At 38.2% G+C, this 24,180-nt stretch overlaps 1 protein-coding gene across 4 annotated transcripts in view; it reads right to left on the minus strand.

The window, feature by feature from the left end:
• Nucleotides 1-24,180, minus strand: part of chd3 (chromodomain helicase DNA binding protein 3) — an 80,057-nt gene that overhangs the window by 42,932 nt on the left and 12,945 nt on the right. For 3 of the 4 annotated variants that reach the window (XM_039658789.2, XM_039658786.2, XM_039658788.2), the window contains exons 9-26: nt 21,118-21,375; nt 19,875-20,078; nt 19,569-19,786; nt 19,339-19,470; nt 18,890-18,980; nt 15,044-15,235; nt 14,710-14,910; nt 14,376-14,513; nt 12,618-12,739; nt 12,257-12,430; nt 11,899-12,040; nt 10,522-10,653; nt 9,006-9,123; nt 7,795-7,919; nt 7,467-7,698; nt 7,143-7,312; nt 3,771-3,948; nt 385-471 (exon numbers count right to left, since the gene is read on the minus strand). In XM_039658789.2, the coding sequence (XP_039514723.2) occupies nt 385-471; nt 3,771-3,948; nt 7,143-7,312; nt 7,467-7,698; nt 7,795-7,919; nt 9,006-9,123; nt 10,522-10,653; nt 11,899-12,040; nt 12,257-12,430; nt 12,618-12,739; nt 14,376-14,513; nt 14,710-14,910; nt 15,044-15,235; nt 18,890-18,980; nt 19,339-19,470; nt 19,569-19,786; nt 19,875-20,078; nt 21,118-21,375 (2,914 nt within the window). The remainder of the gene's footprint in view (nt 1-384; nt 472-3,770; nt 3,949-7,142; nt 7,313-7,466; nt 7,699-7,794; nt 7,920-9,005; nt 9,124-10,521; nt 10,654-11,898; nt 12,041-12,256; nt 12,431-12,617; nt 12,740-14,375; nt 14,514-14,709; nt 14,911-15,043; nt 15,236-18,889; nt 18,981-19,338; nt 19,471-19,568; nt 19,787-19,874; nt 20,079-21,117; nt 21,376-24,180) is intronic. The other variant, XM_039658787.2, reaches the window with a different exon arrangement.

Below are 24,180 nucleotides of genomic sequence, written 5' to 3' on the forward strand. Positions count from 1 at the left end.
TTTGGTTCCCATTGAAGTCCATTATATGGAGAAAATCCTGGAAAGTTTTCATCAAAAACCTTATTTATTTTCGACTGAAGAAAGAAAGACGTGGACATCTTGGGTGACATGGGGGTGAGTAAATTATCAGCAAAAGTTTTTTTTTTAAAGTGAACTAATCCTTTAAGTTAAAATACAAACTCTGCAATTATTACAAATTACTATAGGTCACCAGATAATACTAATCCCATGCGAATAGGGCTTTATTTTTTGGATTGTTAGTGTTGAAGTGTTTCCATTGAGAAAATCACGTTTATATCGGATCCAGAACGATGATCATGGAGTAGATCCAGTCCATCAACAATGTGGGAATGGGCAGTAAGAGTGTGTCAGTGCGGTTCTCACCCTCAGGTCTCTCGTCAAAGTCCTCATCCTCCTCCTCTGAGCCCACAGAGTATTCTGACTGGTTATCTGAAATGTCAGCATGCCACTCTGCAACAGCACATAGAAAAGAGCACGTCAGTAATGAACACTAAATCCAAACCATAGTACAGAGTGTGTTCAGCAGTGGTCAAACAATTTCCATGCACCGGATCCCTCAAAATCTAATAAATTAGTTTGGCAACTGTGAGACAGATGTGATTATTTCAGATTTGACTCTTTTGTGACTAAATGTTCTGTATCTCCAATTATCTAACCATCCACACACATGCACACTAGCCATGTTTCCATCCACTTGTCAATCGAATTATCTGAAATTCGGTGAAAAAACTCATGCGGATAAAGCTGGTGAAAGTGTGTTTCCATCCAACGGCTTTAAAGCGAATAAAAACCTGTACGTAATGACGTCACATGCTGTTTTGCGATCAAATTGGTATATCGAATTGATTTGAGACATTTTAAGGTGTTTCCATTTATTTTCGCACTGAATCGAACAACATTCAAGCAAAAACTTTTGCGAAAAAAGTTTTGTTAGACAAAACGGATCGCGCCATCTACCAAAAATGATCAATATTTCACAAGTTGAAGGCTAATAATGCTTATGTGCGAGCTGATTGCGACATATGAATGGGATAATGTTTGCGAGGCGGTTGTTGTAGGTTGTATTCGCTATAACAACCGCCTCGCTATATTATCCTGCTTATTAGCCTACATATAAATCTACCAAATAAATAAATAAATAAATAATTTGACACAAAATATTGACTTAAAAACGAGTTTATTGATTTGAAAAAGGAGTATTGCTTCTGCTAAAGAAAATAGTCTGTTCCGTCTCTGAACTGCGTCCATGGCAACGGTGTGTTACACTAGCAGCGCCGCAGTCTGTTAACTAGAAATAACAGACCACATTCTACATTACAATTCAACCAAGCCACGTAAAAACAAGCAAAACTAACCCAAGAAAACAGCGACGCTATAAACATTGCTATGATGATGACGATGCACGTATGCCCGACGACAGCGGAGGTGACTGTGGTGTGGGAACGACAGCGCTCCATCAGTTCTGGGAGATCGTGGTTCACGGAAACCCTTTGGTTGAAGCATCTTTTTGCTTTGTCCACTTACATCTGTCTTTGTTGACATCCGCCATGTGTGCGCAAACAGACTGGCCGGAAATGAACTCGTCTTCTGACGTGTTGCAACCATAAAAGGGTATAAAACTTAATCGCAATTCATTATTTATTCGGCAAATAACGTTTCCATCAGCTTTTATCGCATTAGCCGTATATCGATCAAGAGAAAATCCGATGAGACCGAACGTATTTCATTTGAGTCGATTGTCATGAAATTTCATCGAATTTTACTGTTTCCATAAGGCATTTTTCATTCGATATCACTTAATTCGGATAAAAACGTGTCGATGGAAACATGGCTACTGTCAACGAGACTGAGCCCTACAGGGAAACAAAGGGCCGCTTAAACCAAAAAAATCACAACCCACAAAAGTCAATTAGTGAACTCTCGGATTTTAAAAAAGGCCAGTGGATTGCATTTGTAATATATTCTGCAGAGGGTATGCCACAACATTACAACCTTGCAAGTCAGGATGCTTGGATACACAAAGAAAAGTATGTGTACTTACAGTTTATCTTAGTTATCACTGTAATTACGCAGCCGTAAGCACCACTGCGAAACCATAAATTCTATATTTCTTCTTTCTGGAGAAAACCTTCTGTTATTTGTCTTTTTCCAGACCATTTTGTTTGTCTCGTTTTGACACATAAATGAAAAGCTGCCACACTTCGGCATCCCCTGGGTGTTGTGGATGTAGCTGTTTTTGAGTCCGCTGCATGTGGCTGTTCTAACCTGACCGAAGCAGCAGTGTGTGGGATATGCTTTTTCTTTCCCACTCAATCAAAAGTAAAGTAGTAAACCACATGCCGAGAATGAAACTGCTACGAGATGTAATTTCGGAGATTTAAAAGAGGTAATATGCTGCATTTATGTGACAAGCATAAACATGGTTTATCGTAATAAAAGGCAAGAAGAATGGGCTAATTAGAATACAGTGGGGTCCAAAAGTCTGAGACCACACTGAAAATCTGGGATTTACTTTAACCCATGTCGGACATAAAATAATTTCTTAAAGGAGTAGTTCACTTTAAAAAAAAACTTTTGCTGATAATTTACTCACCCCCATGTCATCCAAGATGTCCATGTCTTTCTTTCTTCAGTCGAAAAGAAATTAAGGTTTTTGATGAAAACATTCCAGGATTTTTCTCCATATAATGGACTTCAATGGGAACCAAACGGTTCAAGGTCCAAAAGACAGTTTCAGTGCAGCTTTAAACGATTCCAGTCGATGAATAAGGGTCTTATCAAGCGAAACGATCGCTCATTTAAAAAAAAAACAACAACAAAGTTTAAGTTTTATAAGCTCAAATGGTCGCCTTGCTCTGTTCTGTGATGAGCATTCATGACTCTCCTGTTCGAACTCGTTCATCAAAATGAATGAATCTTTTCCCGAGTCAACTCGTTCATTAAATGAACCAAATGACACAAAAAAGATTCGTTCATTTTGATAAACGAGTTCAAACAGGAGAGTCGCACATCACAGAACAGAGCAAGGCGACCATTTGAGCTTATAAAACTTAAAATTTGTTTTTTTTTTAAAAGAGCGATCGTTTCGCTTAATAAGACCCTTATTCATCGTCTGGAATCGTTTAAAGCCCTTTGAACAGTTTGCAGTTTGCACTGAAACAGTCTTTTTGATCTTGAACTGTTTGGTTCCCATTGAATTCCATTATATGGAGAAAAATGCTGGAATGTTTTCATCAAAAACCATCAAAGACTGAAGAAAGAAAGACATGGACATCTTGGATGACATAAAGTTTTTTTAAAAGTCAACAACTCCTTTAAATCAAATTAGCATGTTATCTTGTGTTCGGATGTTGTTGTTTGTGAACAGACTTTGGCTGAGGCGTTTCAGAATGATCAAACCAATATTTGAGATGCTGTGCGATGAAATTGGTCCACTAGTTAGTTATGAAGTCACGTACGTTTTTTTAATGTGCATCAAAGGATTTGTGTATTAAATGTGTTTCCATCATAGATTAAACGAATGTATTCTTATCAGATAAAAAGTATATCCACCTCAATAATACGTTTTTTTATCCCCATTTTTTAATTTATGTGCATCTTGGCGTTTCCATCCAGTGGTTTTGATGCGATATCCCCAAAAAAATTGCATAAAAATAGGTTGATGGAAACATGGTTAGTGTAGTAAAATGCGACATACCAAACACTAAGACATTATTGAAATTCAATCTGTAGGAAGAGATGGATTGTACCTTGGTCCTCCTGAGCTGCGTCATTGTAGTTGACCTGTTTGCGGACTCTCTTTCCTTTGCCAAGATTGCGGGCCAGATCTTCCTGCTGCTGTTCGTAGTGATGCCTCAAGAGTTTCTCCCAGTAATCAGGATCCACGTTCTCTTCCTGCTTAATGATCTCTCTCTCGATCTCTTCTATCTGGAGACACAATTCGAGAGAGATCTACTTAATATTTTCTTTAGTTGTTTATTTAAATTTTTGGATTTGTTTCTGATGGAGACCAATAAGATTTAATGGAGAGCAAACAAAAACAAATAAGGGCCAGATTTCCGAACAGCTTACACCAGGGCAAACCAAACTATTGTCAGGACTTACTAAAGACCTTATTGCAAATGCATTTGTAGGAGTTTCTCTTTAAGATGCAAAATGTATGCGAGGAGAGTCTTTAAATCAATCATTTAAGGTTTGCGCAAGTCAATTCCCTGGTATTTGCGATATTATTTGATGTCTTAAACCAGATGCTAATTTGTGCTGCTCTTGGTAGATTGCATTGGACAGTATGGAAATTATCTGCGGCATCAGTGTTTTTTAATTCACACATTTTTTAGAATTGTGCTCTCATGCTAATTCGCCCTGTTTAGTAAATCTGGCCCCACATGTCTGCTCTGCTCTGATTGGTCAGACGGTCCGATTTGTTGTGTTTGGTCGACCACTTACTGCGCTTGTTGGAAACAAAATCTGAATTAAGGGATGCTCCACTTTTTTTGGAAATAGGCTCATTTTACCACTCCCTCAGAGTTAAACAGTTGAGTTTTACCATTTTCGAATCCATTCAGCCGATTTTCTGATGAAGAATATCAGTAACCAGACAGTTTCTGGTCTCATTGAATTCAATAGTAGGAAAAAATATACTATAGAAGTCAATGAGACCAGAAACGGTCTGTTTACTGATATTCTTCATCAGAAAATCAAAATATCATCTAAATATCAGAAAATCGGCTGAATGGATTTGAAAACAGTAAAACTTAACTGTTTAACTCTGGGGGAGTGGTAAAACGAGCCTATTTCCAAAAAAAAGTGGAGTATCCCTTTAAAGGAACTGTTTGTAAGATTGTGGCCAAAACTGGTACTGCAATCACTTTCAAATTACTGTAGAGCGGTGTATCGCTCACTCGAGGTTGCCAGATAGGATCCAGCACATTTTTTATCCGACATGTTTGTAGCTGCAGCTGTGGTAACTAGAGCAGAGCTGGCAACCCGGATAACGCAGCACTACTGACTTTGTGATTGGTAGATCGGTGGAGGGTGGCGCATCAGACCAAAAACACAAAATGACACAATCAACATCAGTTGAGGGCTGCAAATTCACTTTTTAAATGACAATATCATGGCCAGACTACTGTTTTCAGTGATATAAGTATTTGAAATGAACATGATTTCTTAAAGGATAATTCCGGTATTTAACACCTTGAGTCTATTTTGTAGTTTGTTTTGAATGAAATAGAGTGGTGGACTTAGAAATTTTGATAATGGGTCCTGTCTCGACTTTTTGACTATTTTAGAATCGCCTGTGACAGCGTTAGACTGGGTGTCTATGGGCATGCACAAACATGTCCATAAAACAACCCTTAACGTTCATTTTCAATACTGTGCAACTCACAGAGTGGTTGGTGGTGTTCGTTGATGACTAAAAACAAATATATCGGCGCAGTGTATGCTTTCAATCCGTGTTGTTTGCTATTGTGGAACTATTTATTCAGATACCTCACAACCGCGTATAAACTTCCGCTCGAGCATTAGCACACTCCTGACCACTTGATGGCGACAACCAGGACGCTGTACGGAACACGGTGTCTAGCGCACCGTAAAAAAAGTCCGGGAGCACAGTTGCTCTGCTCACGCTAGCCTTCTGAGAGACGGAGCACCGAGCGAAAAGACTACAACCAAATGTAAACAGACCCGTTTCCGTTCCCGGTAGCTAGCCCAGTAATATTAACGAGCACTGAGTCCTCCAGCAGACATCAATGCGATTTTAAAAAATGACAAATAAAACACGACAGAAACGGTATTTCGCTACGCTACTTGTTTCAGAACATCAACGAACACCACCAACCACTCGGTGAGTTGCACAGTTTTGAAAATGAACGTTAAGGGTTGTTTTAAAGGACAACTCCGGCGCTAAATGAACCTTAAGTCTAATTACACATTGTTACCTAGTCAACCGTTATCTGAGATTTGTTTTCATGATTGTCGAATGTAAATAGTTTTATCTCTAAAAACAGTTTAGCCTATAACGCTAGTATAATGCTAGTATATAGGGCATAGAGTAATGACAAATAAAAATCGCTTGTTATTACCACTAACAAGGCTCAAAATAGCCCCACAGTAACACGACAGCATAACAAGGGTCCCTACATTCAAACCGAAGCATTGAGAAATTTGTCAGTGTCCATACCGTTTAATAAGAAGATATTTTATACACACAGTCAACTTCGCGAATACAGGAAGAAGCCATCTTTGGAAAAATAGTCTCGACCAGTCGATCTACGAACGCCGATCCAAGTGCGCTGGTGAGATGTGAATAAGGTGAGGGCGAACAGTAGTCTATGTGTACATATTGAAGAGAAGTAAACGGTTTGTGTTTGTGTTTCTTCCGGACCATTTGAGATTCTGCTCAGTTCAGCGCACTTGGATCGGCATTCGTAGATCGACTGATAGGGACTATTTTTCAAAGATGGCTTCTTCCTGTATTCACGAAGTTGACTGTGTGTATAAAATATCTTCTTATTAAACTGTTTGGACACTGACAAAGTTCTCAATGCTTCGGTTTGAATGTAGGGACCCTTGTTATGCTGTCGTGTTACTGTGGGGCTATTTTGAGCCTTGTTAGTGGTATTAACAAGCGATTTTTATTTGTCATTACTATATGCCCTATATACTAGCGTTATAGGCTAAACTGTTTTTAGAGATAAAACTATTTACATTCGGCAATCATGAAAACAAATCTCAGACAACGGTTGACTAGGTAACAATGTGTAATTAGACCAAAGGTTCATTTTGCGCCGGAGTTGTCCTTTAAGGACATGTTTGTGCATGCCCATAGACACCCAGTCTAACGCTGTCACAGGCGATTCTCAAAAAGTCGACACAGGACCCAATGTCAAAATTTCTAAGTCCACACTCTATTTCATTCAAAACAAACTACAAAATAGACTCAAGGTGTTAAATACCGGAATTATCCTTTAATGTCCAGTGACATTTCAAGGCCATTTTATGATTAACTGAAATGCATTTCTTACAAACGGTTCCCTTAATACACAGTGATACGAATGAAACCGTTGTTTTTTTAAGTATAGATTCCAGCATAGATACTGCCCGAAAAGGTCTCCCACCTTGTCATCTTCTCTAACATTGTATTGGGCCACCTTGAAGGAGCTCAGATACTCGTTCATGTTCTGCATGTCAGAGTCATCTGTGGCGTCCTGGCTGCGGTCTAGCAGACGCTCGATGGCGGCGTTGTCGTAGTGAATTACACTGCCGTCATCTTCCTTATTGTCCCCTGCTGAAAAAAGAAACACACAGGTGAACCTTCAGTATAACAAAGTGTTTTTTGGCCATTCAGAGCGGAGATGTTGGGCACAATCATGAGTTTTAATTTGTTGATTCGTAGGTTCATTCAATTCTACACATCAACTGATTTATCTTATCAATCCCACCCTCAATCTCATCCTTGAAAAGCTCCTCAGTGCCAAACTTGAGGATGTCGTCCAGCTCTTGCTTAGACATAGATCCGGCTTTTGAGCCCAGACCGGGCCGCACCACCAAGTGTGTGAGCATCATCTTCCTTTTGGCCACCTGAGTGATCCGTTCCTCGACCGAAGCCCGGGTCACAAAGCGGTAAATCATCACTTTATTGGCCTGACCAATGCGGTGAGCTCGACTGAAGGCCTGAGAAAAAGAGGACGACTTAGAAAACTGCTTAATAAAATATGTATGAGTTAAGAAAATAGCAGAACAAAACCGTCAAGTGAATGTCGGATTTACCTGAATGTCATTGTGGGGATTCCAGTCAGAGTCAAAGATGACGACTGTGTCCGCAGTGGCCAAGTTGATGCCCAGGCCACCCGCACGTGTAGAGAGAAGAAAACAAAACTGACACGCGCCAGGAGCTGTAAGACAGACAGAGAGAGAATTGATACAGATATTTAAAGTTATTTAGTTATTTAAAGATACACAAAAGTCAATAAATCATCAATACTTCTCCCAAAAGGTGTTTTTTTCTTACCCTGATTCACTATGGTAAGCCTATGATAAGTGTTTATATTTTAGACCCGTTCGGGATGGTTTTAGAGGGAAATTGCGTACATGCCCACAGAGAAGGATAAGGATTGTTTTGGTTTTTTTTACCTTTATTTAACCAGGAAATCCCATTGAGATTCAGAATCTCTTTTACAAGAGAGACCTGGCCAAGGTAGCAGCCAAATCACAACAAATACATACATAATAAACACCAAGTTACATTTTCATGATAAAAGAAGTTAAGAACACAATGATTCTCAAGAAAAACAAGAACATGTCTCCATCACAACACTCTTTACAGTAGTTTTAAATTCATTAATGGACATGAGGGTTTCTAACTTTAGCTCTTTTTGTAGATTATTCCACCCGAAAGGTGCTAAATAAGAGAAAGCAGTTCTTCCCAATTCGATTTCAACTCGTGGCACGTTAAAAAGCAACCACTTCGAGGAGCGTAGCTGATAGGTACCAGAGCAGACAGAGAGGAGGTTACAGAGAATAGTTGAAATAATGTTGTTATTTTTGTTTTGTTTTTGCGCACAAAAAGTGTTCTCGCCGTTTGATAAACTTAAGATTGAGCCACTGTAGTCACTCGGACTATTTTAACGATGTCTTTAATAACTTTTTGAGGCCGGCAAGTTTCAATCCCTCAAGAAGCCTATGGACTAGTATGGTGGAGTGATCCAGCTCTCAGATTTCATCAAAAATATCTTAATTCGTGTTCTGAAGATGAGTAAATACTGAAAAAATTTTCATTTTTGGGTGAACTAACCCTAGAACTAACTAACTAGACCCGCAGAAGCCCTGTTTCAGACAAAATCAAATTAACTTCATACATATATTCTTATTTTATGTTATTGTAATTATTTTGTTTCATCACCTGAACTCACCACAGGATCCCTGCTGTAGCTAATTCTCTAGCTGCATCCAAAATATTCTCAACATGTATGTATGGTTACCGTTGAATCTGTCGATGGCTTCCTGCCGGAGGGCTCCAGTAACGCCTCCATCAATTCGCTCATATTTATAACCCTCATAATCCAAGAAATCCTCCAGCAAATCCAGCATCTTGGTCATCTAAGGAGGAAACAGAGTGTGTGAGTATGATCCAATCAAAATGTTCAGATCCAAGTGGCTACCGTGGGCTCCATATTAGAAACACAAAGCTGTATACAATTTGAATAAAAAATAAAACATGGTAAATACATTTTAAAAAACAATATTTTTGAGTATTTTAACATTTCTAGAGTTTCCGCTGTGCACCACCTGGGGGCACTAAACATACCACAATTTGATAGTCCATGCAAATACAGCAGCTTCTTATGTGGCATTTGTAATGCCTGGTACACATTGTACAAGTTTGGGCTGTCAGACGGAAGTTGACCGGAGTCATGGCCCCTAAACGGTGATCCTATGCCGTAGGAGTGAGAGAGGTTCAAAGACGGCTGATGTCAAGGTATTGCGACCAAAGATACAGTAGCATGCAATAATTTTCTGACAGTGTCAGAACTTTAAAATGATCATCTCAACGTCTACTGACTAGCCAAGACTTGAGACAGTAAAACTCAAATTTATCTACCTCAAACTCTATTTACAAAATTTGCAAGTCAAATTGGCCTCTTTTGCTTAGATATGACCGTGTCCATATTCTCACATAAAAACTAGAGCCAGACCGATATATCAGCAGGCCGATATTAGGCATTTTCCAAACTATCGGTATCGGTTATAATGGCCGATAAATGAATATTTCAAAAATAAAATAAAAACGGACGAAACACGCTTGAACCATGTGATGAGTGTTGGAGTTGTATAGTTTGTCCACCAGAGGGCACTCTACACCGTTCCTGTTGGCAACACTCGTTGAGTTGGTCACGATACATGCATTGCTTGAATAACAATCCTCATCAGTTCTCTTAACTCAAATAAGCATGACAAAATTTGTGGCCGGCGGAAGTTTCCTTGGCCAGTTACATTGAAAATGTATGCTTTACAATTTGCAGTATGACGTTATCCATTGCTAAATTATGGTTCATCATAGACTAGCTAACCATAAATCTAGCTAATGCCACTATCATCAGTTTGTTCTGTTGTGACAATAAAAGAAACTTTTAGAAAAAGTAGAAAACTTATATCGGCCGATATATCGGCATATCGGATTTTAAAACCAAACAATATTTGTATCGGCCTTCAAAATCCTTTATCGGTCGGGCTCTAATAAAAACCAAAACTGCCAAAGTGTGATTCATCTCGCTCTGTTTGTTTGTTGATGATGACGTTTTATTCTTCTATACTAACTTGAGTCGTTGCCTACGATTCGATTGATAAGTGTCATCCTCATATAGTCTGCATACATGTTGTCCCAAGTTTATTATATCCATGTCTTACAGTGTTATCTGTAATGATCTGATAGGATTGCCCACATCACACACGTAACAGGCACTGTGAATGATGTGTATTTATAGCGTGCGTTTGTACCTGAGAAAACACCAGCACTCGGTGGCCTTGTTCTTTCAGTTTTCTGAGCATTTTCTGCAGCAGCGTGAGTTTCCCAGAGGCCTTTGTGAGGCCGACACCTTCATACGCTCCACTTGGTGTTTTGGGAGCTTCCTGCAAGACACAAACACAACAAAACAGCCTATGATACATATATGCTCAACAAAAAAACCCTGAAAAACAGTAAACACAACATTTTAATAGCATTTTAACCAATTGACAGCAGGTGGCAGTATTTCAAGATAGGTTCAAAAGAGACATTACCACTTCCTTTAAATTTGGACTTCAAATGGAGAACAGAGTGAATAAACTGATTTTAATGGCCAAATATTTCATACATAAATGTCGATTTCTTAAAACATCCCCTGTTTTTAATGCCTTTTTAAATGATATAATTCTGTATAAACAATCCCTGAAATGCTGAAAAACAAAAAAATCCCTAATTTATCATGAATACTTATGCAAACTTATTTCCTAGTGTCTACTGCTGAGTCTCTTGGTTTCTTTTTTATTTAGTTTTATTATTATTTAGTTTTTTTTATTATTGCTATTTTTTTTCTTTTACAATGTTGTACTCCATGTTCAATTCATGTTGTAAGATGGTTGTGTTGTGCCTTGTTGTATGTTTGATAAAAGATTCAATAAAATTTTTTTTTTTTAAAACAAAACAAAAAAAAAACATTACCAATTCCTTGTTTTTAAGAAATTGTGGTCTACAAATTTTTAAGAATAAATATGTAATTTCTAATAAAGTCAAAGAAACTCACTTTAAAATAATAAACAGATACTATCCATGTAATAATTTCATTAGTAAATTTAAAGAAGGGTTTTAACCATTTTGCAGTTTCTGTAAAGAAGAAAATAAAACAATTGTCCACTTATTTTTCAGTTGTAATTATACTAATTTATTTTGGTCCCCCAAGTTTCTTGGTTTCGTTTTGCGTTATTTTATAAATATGGATTGTGTTTCTGGTTTATTGGAAATGGATAATATAATTAAACTTCTCATTCCATTTGGAAAATATCAATACATAAAGCAAAATGTATATCGACTGTACCAAATGTTAGACTATTTTCCACTGATCTGAAGATTTTTTATTTTTATTTTTTAATCAAAAATCTCTAAATACATCAAAACTGTTGAAAAAGGATACTTAATGTATTAGAAACATGATTGATATGTGATATAAGAAGCAGAATTGTGATCTTTTTGTTTTACGGATTCAAATGTCTCTGTAATCCCCTGTACTGTTATCTAAAAAAAATAAATAAATAAATAAAAATAATTTTTAAAAAAAGGTCCAAAAAAGCCAAAAACCTATCCAAATGTTCTGTCAGAAATACAGTGTGTGTTCTTACGGCGGAAGCGACGGGGAAGAGGTAGGGGTGGTTGCAGCACTTTTTTAGGTCCATCATAATGTTGAGCAGAGACACCTGGTTCCCTCCTCCCTTCGAATTCAGCGCTTCAAAGTTACGCGTCAGAATGAACTTGTAGTACTTTCTGTTCACACACAGGGTACGCATAGAAACATATGAAAAACTCTCCTCCTCCATATAACACTATATATCGACTATTTCTCTTTTTGTTTTGAATGTTTTAAGCTGGCATGCTTAATAAGAAACATACATATGAACTGATTTCACTACTTTAGCTAATTATCTTGCGATGTATGAATAAATTCGGCATGCAAACGCATATTGATGTTGTGGGTCTCACTTCTGCATGGGGCTGAGCTCCACTCGGACGATCAGCTCAGTTTTGGCTGGCATGTTCTTAAACACGTCAGCTTTGAGTCTCCGGAGCATGTGTGGCCCGAGCAGGTCGTGCAGTTTCTTGATCTGGTCCTCTTTAGAGATGTCCGCAAATTCCTCTAGAAAACCCTCTAGATTGCTGAGCGACAGAAATAATTGAGATTTAGAGTCGTGTTGATACAGTGTGTACATACAGTGGACCCCAAAAAATATCTGGACACTTCAGAGAAACTAAAAAAAGGATATCATTGCATGTTTTACTGTCCAAATACTTTGTTGGGCCACTTTTATAGTCTAGAGTGGTGCTTTTGTTTGTTTTGTGGTACTTGAAGCGGTTGGGCGTCAGGAAGTTGAGCAGGTGGAAAAGTTCTTCCAGGTTATTCTGGAGTGGCGTTCCCGTTAGTAGCAGCTTGTGGTCTATCTTGTAGTCATTCAGTCTCCTGAAGAACTAACACACCACCACAAAAGACTTCAGTTAATAACACACACACACTTCTCTCAACTGGAAACATACAAGGTGCATCACTAATAATTTAGTATGAAACCAAGATAAGCACAACTTGCCCATGACAAAATATTTTACATCTCTGTGCAAAAGTGTACAAACAGGAGAAGAATTAGTATGAATTTGTTTTTCTTAATGCATTTTTTGTATGTGTAGATAATCCACAATGTATATTTACTACCGTTCAAAAGTTTGGGTTAATTAATTAATACTGTTAACGATTTTCGTAACGATTTGTAACGATTTTCACATCGTTACAAAAACGTCCTATTTAACGTCCAATTTAAAGGGGCTATATGTAAGAAATTTCATCGCTTTGTTATTGCAAATGTGTAAACAGCTTGTAATAAAACGTTTAAAAAACGAGACCTTCCACACTTTCCTAGGTTGTCTATGAAAGCCTGTAGGCTGATTTTTATGTGAAGGACTCGGGATGTTTTTGCCGGGAAAATCATAAGGATGTGATGTTTACGCGAGTGCCTTCTTCCGTTCAATGACACATGAAGCGAATGCTTACCGTATACAATGTTCAGAATAATGCTGAAAGAGACATTCTGTATAGTAATATCAAATGTGTCATGCAAAGAAAGTCTCACATAGCCAGATCTATATAATCAAACTATCATAACAATGTAATTTTAATGACCTCACCTGTCGAAATGATGCCAGTGAATTGCAGAGCATATCAAAAACTATATTAACAGCCTTTTCTCACAACTGTAATTTTTGTTGTGTTATTTTGTTATTGGGAGAAAAGTGAGCAGCACATATATGCATATTCATCTAATGTCGTTCTCAGCAGCGTCTGGATTTTCGTTAACAGTATATCACAGCAAAGGTATTTCCAACTTCTTTTTACTTCTAAGCAAAGAACAAAAAAGAACTTCGCCGTGAGTATATCAGGGCCTTGAATCACATTTAATACGTTTGTTACGTTACGTGTGCGCGAGTGTGAGCACGAGAAATGACTGCAGTACACTTAATGGCCACCGGTGTCGCTAATAACTAGGGATTCAGAATTCTACATATAGCCTCTTTAAAATAAATGCTCAGTTGAATTTCTATTCATCAAATAACAATGAAAAAAAGTATATCATGACTTCCACAAAAATATAAGCTGCACTGTTTTCAACATTGAGAGATTTTACTTGAGCAACAAATTAAAATGATTGCTGAAAGATCATGTGACACTGGAAATTTAGTTTTGCCAACACAGAAATACATTTAAATCATTTGTTAATTAAGTTACTTGCACACACACAATTATTAGTAAAAAAAGCTAAATAACAAATCTGACATTCATATTTTTGTTCCTTCTATGATTTTATTTAACTTCAATAATGACTTGCTGAATGAAAATGCGTACTGGCTTTATTATGACCGTTTATAAAGGCGCCGGTTTATTTCTGTCATACTCAATCTGCTGTGTTGCAAAGAATCCAAAAAGTAATTTCCTTTCCTGTATTAAATTAGAAAATCAAATCTCCCAAACTCTCTCTCGCTCTCTGTCACAAACACACACACACAAACCAAATAAATCCAGGACAGAAAATGGGAAAAACACATAAAGAGAGTATACCTTGGACTGGTTGTTTTTGAGACGGTGGGCTTCATCCACTACAAGACAGGCCCAGTCAATAGACTTGAGAACGTTCTGGTCTATAGTCACAAGCTCATAGGACGTCAACAACACATGGAACTTAATGGGAGCTTCTCTCTGGAGGAAAGTGAAGAGAATGGTTACAGTAAATGTTTCTTCTTACATAAACAAATGACATCCTTTCTCTCCATACTATGGCTACTCTCCTTTAACCATTGATCTTCTTTTCATTTTCCTCCTCACACTGTCCATCTTTGCATTTCACCTTTCCAATCACCAACAAATGTGTTTTTTCCAGCGCTCATCTCCTCACCCGTAATTTGAAGGCTTTCTTTCCTCGATTCACCGCTGTGTCGTCAAAAGTGAACTCGTTCTCGCGGATGATGGCCCTGCTGTCCTTGTCTCCGGTGTAGGTGACAACATAGAAGTCGGGAGCCCACATCTCAAACTCCCTCTCCCAGTTAATGATTGTGGAGAGCGGTGCGCTCACCAGGAATGGCCCTTTAGTGTGACCCTGGTGAAAGGAATAAACCCAGTGATAAGGAAGAACGGACAGAGAGAAACAGGATGGGAGGGAGAAAATTGTGTGAAATTCAAGAGTTTATTCGTCATTTAACATAGACTTTTTTGACCTGACCCACACAGACCTCTTTAAACAGTGAGTAGAGGAAGACAATAGTCTGGATGGTCTTGCCCAAGCCCATTTCATCAGCCAGGATGGTGTCGGTGCCCTGAGCCCAGGAGAAGCGCAGCCAGTTCAGCCCCTCCAGCTGGTAGAGGTGCAGCGTCCCTCCTGTCTCTGTCACGAAGTCTGGCTGCTCTTCATACTTGATTGTGGGCTGAAAGAAGAGATATGTGCAGAGAAGTGGTGAGAAAAGATAGAAAGAAGGGTGGTCCTGCATGCCCCAAAAGGACTTTGTGCTAGAAAGCAGATTTGACTAAATAATAACATCAGCCGTGTGTTTCTGTATTTGGTTGAGTTGTGAGTATTTGCGGTGTGTTTCTGTATTTGGTTGAGTTGTGAGTATTTGTGGTGTGTTTCTGTATTTGGTTGAGTTGAGAGTATTTGCGGTTTGTTTCTGTATTTGGTTGAGTTGTGAGTATTTGCGGTGTGTTTCTGTATTTGGTTGAGTTGTGAGTATTTGCGGTGTGTTTCTGTATTTGGTTGAGTTGTGAGTATTTGGGGTGTGTTTCTGTATTTGGTTGAGTCGTGAGTATTTGGGGTGTGTTTCTGTATTTGGTTGAGTCATGAGTATTTGGGGTGTGTTTCTGTATTTGGTTGAGTTGTGAGTATTTGGGGTGTGTTTCTGTATTTGGTTGAGTCGTGAGTATTTGGGGTGTGTTTCTGTATTTGGTTGAGTCGTGAGTATTTGCGGTGTGTTTCTGTATTTGGTTGAGTCGTGAGTATTTGGGGTGTGTTTCTGTATTTGGTTGAGTCGTGAGTATTTGGGGTGTGTTTCTGTATTTGGTTGAGTCATGAGTATTTGGGGTGTGTTTCTGTATTTGGTTGAGTTGTGAGTATTAGGGGTGTGTTTCTGTATTTGGTTGAGTCGTGAGTATTTGGGGTGTGTTTCTGTATTTGGTTGAGTCGTGAGTATTTGGGGTGTGTTTCTGTATTTGGTTGAGTCGTGAGTATTTGGGGTGTGTTTCTGTATTTGGTTGAGTTGTGAGTATTTGCGGTGTGTTTCTGTATTTGGTAGAGTTGTGAGTATTTGTGGTGTGTTTCTGTATTTGGTTGAGTTGTGAGTATTTGGGGTGTGTTTCTGTATTTGGTTGAGTTGTGAGTATTTGTGGTGTGTTTCTGTATTTGGTTGAGTTGTGAGTATTTGCGGTGTGTTTCTGTATTTGGTTGAGTCGTGAGTATTTGCGGCGTGTTTCTGTATTTGGTTGAGTTGTGAGTATTTGTGGTTTGTTTCTGTATTTGGTTGAGTTGTGAGTATTTGGGGTGTGTTTCTGTATTTGGTTGAGTTGTGAGTATTTGGGGTGTGTTTCTGTATTTGGTTGAGTTGTGAGTATTTGCGGTGTGTTTCTGTATTTGGTTGAGTCGTGAGTATTTGTGGTGTGTTTCTGTATTTGGTTGAGTTGTGAGTATTTGCGGCGTGTTTGTGTATTTGGTTGAGTTGTGAGTATTTGTGGTGTGTTTCTGTATTTGGTTGAGTTGTGAGTATTTGCGGTTTGTTTCTGTATTTGGTTGAGTTGTGAGTATTTGGGGTGTGTTTCTGTATTTGGTTGAGTCGTGAGTATTTGTGGTGTGTTTCTGTATTTGGTTGAGTTGTGAGTATTTGTGGTGTGTTTCTGTATTTGGTAGAGTTGTGAGTATTTGCGGTTTGTTTCTGTATTTGGTTGAGTTGTGAGTATTTGGGGTGTGTTTCTGTATTTGGTTGAGTCGTGAGTATTTGTGGTTTGTTTCTGTATTTGGTTGAGTTGTGAGTATTTGCGGTTTGTTTCTGTATTTGGTTGAGTCGTGAGTATTTGGGGTGTGTTTCTGTATTTGGTTGAGTTGTGAGTATTTGCGGTGTGTTTCTGTATTTGGTAGAGTTGTGAGTATTTGTGGTGTGTTTCTGTATTTGGTTGAGTTGTGAGTATTTGGGGTGTGTTTCTGTATTTGGTTGAGTTGTGAGTATTTGTGGTGTGTTTCTGTATTTGGTTGAGTTGTGAGTATTTGCGGTGTGTTTCTGTATTTGGTTGAGTCGTGAGTATTTGCGGCGTGTTTCTGTATTTGGTTGAGTTGTGAGTATTTGTGGTTTGTTTCTGTATTTGGTTGAGTTGTGAGTATTTGGGGTGTGTTTCTGTATTTGGTTGAGTTGTGAGTATTTGGGGTGTGTTTCTGTATTTGGTTGAGTTGTGAGTATTTGTGGTGTGTTTCTGTATTTGGTTGAGTTGTGAGTATTTGGGGTGTGTTTCTGTATTTGGTTGAGTTGTGAGTATTTGGGGTGTGTTTCTGTATTTGGTTGAGTCGTGAGTATTTGGGGTGTGTTTCTGTATTTGGTTGAGTTGAGAGTATTTGCGGCGTGTTTCTGTATTTGGTTGAGTTGTGAGTATTTGTGGTTTGTTTCTGTATTTGGTTGAGTTGTGAGTATTTGGGGTGTGTTTCTGTATTTGGTTGAGTCGTGAGTATTTGCGGTGTGTTTCTGTATTTGGTTGAGTTGAGAGTATTTGCGGCGTGTTTCTGTATTTGGTTGAGTTGTGAGTATTTGTGGTTTGTTTCTGTATTTGGTTGAGTTGTGAGTATTTGGGGTGTGTTTCTGTATTTGGTTGAGTTGTGAGTATTTGGGGTGTGTTTCTGTATTTGGTTGAGTTGTGAGTATTTGCGGTTTGTTTCTGTATTTGGTTGAGTTGTGAGTATTTGGGGTGTGTTTCTGTATTTGGTTGAGTCGTGAGTATTTGTGGTGTGTTTCTGTATTTGGTTGAGTTGTGAGTATTTGTGGTGTGTTTCTGTATTTGGTAGAGTTGTGAGTATTTGCGGTTTGTTTCTGTATTTGGTTGAGTTGTGAGTATTTGGGGTGTGTTTCTGTATTTGGTTGAGTCGTGAGTATTTGTGGTGTGTTTCTGTATTTGGTAGAGTTGTGAGTATTTGCGGTTTGTTTCTGTATTTGGTTGAGTCGTGAGTATTTGGGGTGTGTTTCTGTATTTGGTTGAGTTGTGAGTATTTGCGGTGTGTTTCTGTATTTGGTAGAGTTGTGAGTATTTGTGGTGTGTTTCTGTATTTGGTTGAGTTGTGAGTATTTGGGGTGTGTTTCTGTATTTGGTTGAGTTGTGAGTATTTGTGGTGTGTTTCTGTATTTGGTTGAGTTGTGAGTATTTGCGGTGTGTTTCTGTATTTGGTTGAGTCGTGAGTATTTGCGGCGTGTTTCTGTATTTGGTTGAGTTGTGAGTATTTGTGGTTTGTTTCTGTATTTGGTTGAGTTGTGAGTATTTGGGGTGTGTTTCTGTATTTGGTTGAGTTGTGAGGATTTGCGGTGTGTTTCTGTATTTGGTTGAGTTGTGAGTATTTGGGGTGTGTTTCTGTATTTGGTTGAGTTGTGAGTATTTGTGGTTTGTTTCTGTATTTGGTTGAGTTGTGAGTATTTGGGGTGTGTTTCTGTATTTGGTTGAGTTGTGAGTATTTGGGGTGTGTTTCTGTATTTGGTTGAGTTGTGAGTATTTGGGGTGTGTTTCTGTATTTGGTTGAGTTGTGAGGATTTGCGGTGTGTTTCTGTATTTGGTTGAGTTGTGAGGATTTGCGGTGTGTTTCTGTATTTGGTTGAGTCGTGAGTATTTGGGGTGTGTTTCTGTATTTGGTTGTGAGTATTTGTGGTGTGTTTCTGTATTTGGTTGAGTTGAGAGTATTTGCGGTGTGTTTCTGTATTTGGTTGAGTTGAGAGTATTTGGGGTGTGTTTCTATGTTCGGTTGAGTTGTGAGTATTTGAGGCGGGTTTCTTTAATTGGTGTAGTTTAGAGTATTTGCAGTGTGTTTCTGTATTTGTTGTATTGTATGTGTTTCTGACACTAACATCATTAACAGGCGTGCTTGGAGCTTCATCATTCTCCTCTCTCCTCCTCATCCTCCTTGGCTTCTCTGGGTCTTCCTTCATCACTTCCTCTCTGTGAGGAAAAAAATAGAACACTGCTTGTTCCATATTCAAAATATAATAAACAAAATTAAAAAAAATGATTTAAATGAGGTTACAATGCAGATGTAGGACATTAAAAGCAAACAAGTCCATCTTTATAGTGAATTAGGATCATCCACATTTTACTAAAATTCTGAATTTGTGTTCCACTGAAGTGCGAGCATGAGAAATAAGTTGCAGGCTGCAGTTCATTTAACGGCCACCGGAGTCGGTTTCTGAATTCTACATATAGCCCCTTTAAATAACAGACTTTTAATTTCTGCGAAAACTATCCAATGAAAAATCAAACCATTGTGACAGTTTGCTCAAACATCTATGTTTGACTGCACCTGTGTCTCCAGTACGCCGTTTTGTGTCCACTAAACTCCGGGATGTCCAGCTCATCTCTCTCCCAGGTGCACTGGTCATAGGTCAGATCTCTCCATTTAACCAGGTAGTGGTAGTTGCTCTTTTTATCGATGCTGTGCACACACACATACACACACACTTTAATCGTCTGACACTACAAAGTATTCGCATATACAGTATAATATAGTAGTTTGACACAAAAATCACACACCTATGATTGATTATCCTGTGAACAATCATCCATTCTGGCTTGATGCCATATCGATAGTACTTCTCTTCCAGAATGGCATATTGAGGGTCTTTGGCCCTCCGCTTTTCACTCTTCCCAGAATCCTCCTCTCCCCCAGAGCCGTAGTCCAGACTAGGCGGCTCGTCCATATCCGTTTTCCTCTGGTAGTTGCGGAACATCACAGAGTGGAAGATCTCGAGCTGAGGATGGACAGATGGATAAGAGAAAATCTGTACATCGCATAAAAGTTATCTCTGTCTCACACACACTTCTGTCTCACTCTCGCACCTGTAGCTCTGTGATCCAGGTGCAGTGCCAATACGACTGTCCCGTGAGCTTCACAAAGAACTCTCTCTCTGGACGACCCTTCATGGGCGGAGGGGGCGGGGCATCGGGGGGTGCGTCTGGGGGTGGAGGGACAGGAACTGGGGGTGGGGGATCACCCCATCGCCAGTGCAGAATCTTTTGCACTCGCCCTTTGATTGGTGGACACTGAAAAACAGACAACAGAAGTTAACAGCCGATTGTGTTACAAATTTCTGATTGACTGAATTTGTGATGTTTTAAATATAAATTAAATTCACAAGCTTGTCTTCCTTCCCTTAGTATAAGTTAAACTCAATAACCTAATAAATGCCTCCATCCACAGCACAAATTAACCACAATAATCAATATCTATCTATTTTAAGCACAATTCAACTCAGCTAAACACATCTCAGTTAACACACCTCTGTTTAAGTATTTACTTCTCTTTGTATACTGTTATTGTACGTATTAAGAATACATAAAATGCTAGATTTATATACTGTGTCAAAGCTGAATTTTCAGTATCATTACTTTAGCCTTCAGTGTCACATGATCCTTCAGAAATCAGTTATTATCTAATATGCTCAAGAAACTTTTGTATTATTATCATTCATTTTGTTGCTGAATATTTCTGTGGAAACTAAGACATTTTTCATGAGGATTCTTTGATTAAAAGAAAGTTCATAAATAAAAGTATAAACATTTTTGTACTGACTTCATATATATTTCACATAAACTAACAAAATTACAGCTTAAAAATGACAAAAATATTCTGTTCACGAGAGATATTTACCTTGAAATTCTTTCTTTTCTTCACACATCACATGTCTCATATTTCATCTCAAGCATGCTCTTCACTGACACTGTTGTCTCCATGGTAAGCAAGTATAATAACTTTTGGAAAAAACTTAATTAGGAGTCTTAAAATAGTTTGTTGTGGTGTCTCAACAACTACGGGACATCCCGTAGTAAGTCATTTTTCCACATTAAACAATGAAATGGTTAACTGCCACAGTTTTAGTTCATAGTTTAAGGTTTAATGTTTGGGTCAGAGAAAAAAACTGCATAAAGAGCAACAAAAAAATCAGCATACTATATCAATGATGAAGTTATTATAAAAAGTTTTTTAAGACATTTTCAATACAACAAAAAGAAGTATTTATTAAGCCATTGGAGATAAAATTGCCAGTCGTTGAAGAACCACGTGTGTAGTGGCATTACTCACAGTGCAGCGTGGACAGAGCCACTCTCCGTTGGGGATCTCGGGCAGTGGGGGGTTCAGGCAGTGGATGTGATAGGACGACGGGCAGGAGTCACAGCACAGCAGCTCTCCTCCGTCTTTACACACGCGACAGAACTCCATGTGATCATCCTCCTCTTCCTCTCCTCCCAGCCCTGCCTCCACATCCCGGACATCGTCACACTCCTCCTCAAAGTCCTCAAAGTCTTCTTCCTTTGCTTCCCACTGGATCCCTTCTTTCTCCTGAAAGATGTAGAATTTGATTACAACCCTAGTGAGCAAAATCTACACCAAAATGTATTTATGTAAATACTTTGTACATTTATTTCATACTAAGTATGCAACAAATACATTAAAATATTTACTGGCATATCGCTTGAGACTTACTGATATAAAGATTATAATTAACCCTCTGATGGTCCTCGGTCACTTCTGACCGAATAATTTTCTGTTTTGAATTATTAAAAATCACAGCTTCATCGGAAGGTTATGATACTTGGTGACTTTTTTGGCATTTGGTATGTGAATACAAAAAAAATTGAGGTCATAATCCGAGCATGCTAAGTGGTCGTAAAAAAATAGTCACACTCGTGGTCTTCGGTCAGAAATGACCGACCCATAGGAAATGAATGGGAAATTTACAAAAAAACAAAAATTTACAGAATTTTTGTTTGTACAATCTACAAATCGGCCACGATTCTTAAAAGAAGTATACTGCAGTAAAGGGGTGACACTCTACAACATCAAGAGTGCAAAAAATGTACACACACACATACAAACACACTTTTATACACATACACACCAATAAATTCAGACTACAAAAAATCTGTTTTGAATTATTAAAAATCACAGCTTCATCAGAATGTTACAAAACTTGGTGACATTTCTGGCATTATGTATGTGAAAACACACAAAAAAATTAAGTTCATGATCCGAGAATGCTAAGTGGTCGTAAAAAAATTAGTGGTGATTTTGGTCTTTGGTCAAAAATGACCCCCATAGGAAATGAATGGGAAATTGACAAAAACACAAAATTTCACATTTTTTATTTATTTTTTTACAATTTTTTTTTAATAAGAAATAGTTTTTGAGATTGTTTCAATTATATATTCAAATCCACCAAAAAAAAAATTTGTTCATAAACAGCTGGGGAATTCACATGCCTCTCCATTGAGAGCTGTACATGCCATCTAGTGGTTACACCATGATTCTACACTTTTTCTCTATACTGTAACCAGAAGGTGCTAATTTTCTTCAAAAAAAATTTTTTTCTGAAGGCCTAGACTCTATATTAAACAAAAATACTGCATTGATACTATATATATATATATATATTTACATAGAAAAAATAGACCATAAAAACATCAAACATCAAATTGTCTCAAAATACTAAATTGAAAAGAATAAATATTATAGAACAAAAATAAATTGCATTGGTTTTACTGGGATGGAAGAAGTTTCATTTTTAGGCCTCCGGTCACTTCTGACTGGGAAGGCCCAGGACGTGACTCATAAAGGAAGACCATCAGAGGGTTAAACTATACTTTACTTTGCACATGTCTTAATATTAAGACTAAAATGTCTTTTAATATCTATATAAGTAAGGCTAGTATGATCTCTGTATAATACCAGTCTTTAAATGCTGCTCTCTAAAAAGTGTACTTAAAGTATACTTGCAATAGTTCCACTTTAGCACCATCGAATATTTCTTTAGTTGAACCTCAGCACTATTTTTGGATAAAGTGCATTTAGTACAAAATTAGGATACCAAAAGTACAATTGTAGGGGATTTATATTAAGTACATAAGTAAATGTATTTGTAGTGTACTACAGAGAGGAATAACAAACTAATCATACTGTATATGATGAAGGCTTGTTGATGATCTGCTCTTATAGAAATGTGGGAGATATATCAGACGATGTCCTTCAGTTTAAAATGGATGTTTGATTCTGTAGGTTTGGGTTGATGTAGTCTCAGCCTCAGACGTCACGCCCACGGAACGTTGGCTAAACGTCTGATGCATATGGTACACTTAACTGGAAACACTTCAGGAATGTCGAAGTCGTCATCTGATTGGTTGAATTTTATCGGATTTCCGGGGGGCGTCAGTGTCGCGTTTATTTTCGGTCCGCCGGGAAACAAAGCGCAGATGTGATTGCGGAAGAAAAACTGTTGTGTTTATATGAGTGGCCTATGTGAGTGACAATGAGCATTTCTCAAGATCAGCTAAACGTAGTTGTATGTCCCCTCCAATCTATTATGGAAGATCAAGTGAAGTACTTAATTGCGAAGGGTATATCAGCTGCGTTTGTGGACAAACATGAGACAGACGCTGACATCGCAGCTGGCCGATTCAGTATTCATATATAGGTCGCGCACACTGGATTATAAGGCACATAAGATACTGCAGAGTCAAACGTTTGACTGGGTTTGCGTTATGCATCCACTAGATGTGCTAAAGGGAATGTAGCGAGTGCGCGGCGCCGGTGTTCTGACATTCCATCCTACCCGTCAGATTGTCCTACCAAGGCTTACTGCGCATGCGCACATCAATAATACGTCATTTTTTGTCACGCTGAACAACACGCCCATAATATTTTAATACTCTCACATTCATACAAAGCAAATTCATATTAGCATTTTTTTCATAAAAACATTAACGTAAAATCATTCTACTCGTTTATTTCATACTGGTAGGACAATCTGATGAGGCATTTTGCACTGTAAAATCATACTACTCGTTTATTTCATACTGGTAGCACAATCTGATGAGGTATTTTGCAACGTAAAATCATCCTATCGTTAATTTCATAGGACAATCTGAAGAGGTAACGTTACTTTGCACTGTAAAATCACCGTAACATGGCCTAATAAGAAAATTCGGCAAAGTTACACAGAAATATTTTATGTAACTTAGTCACAGACGCGAAGCAGAAACGCTCAGTAGGATTTTACGACGAGGTAGGATAGATATGGCTATAATTTTGCGCTACGGTAGGAAAATCTGACAAGGTAGGACAAATCGACAGAACACCGGAGGTGAGGCG

This window comes from Pimephales promelas, chromosome 1, assembly GCF_988280905.1.
Source record: "Pimephales promelas chromosome 1, fPimPro1.hap1.1, whole genome shotgun sequence".
Taxonomy (NCBI): Eukaryota; Metazoa; Chordata; class Actinopteri; order Cypriniformes; family Leuciscidae; genus Pimephales; species Pimephales promelas.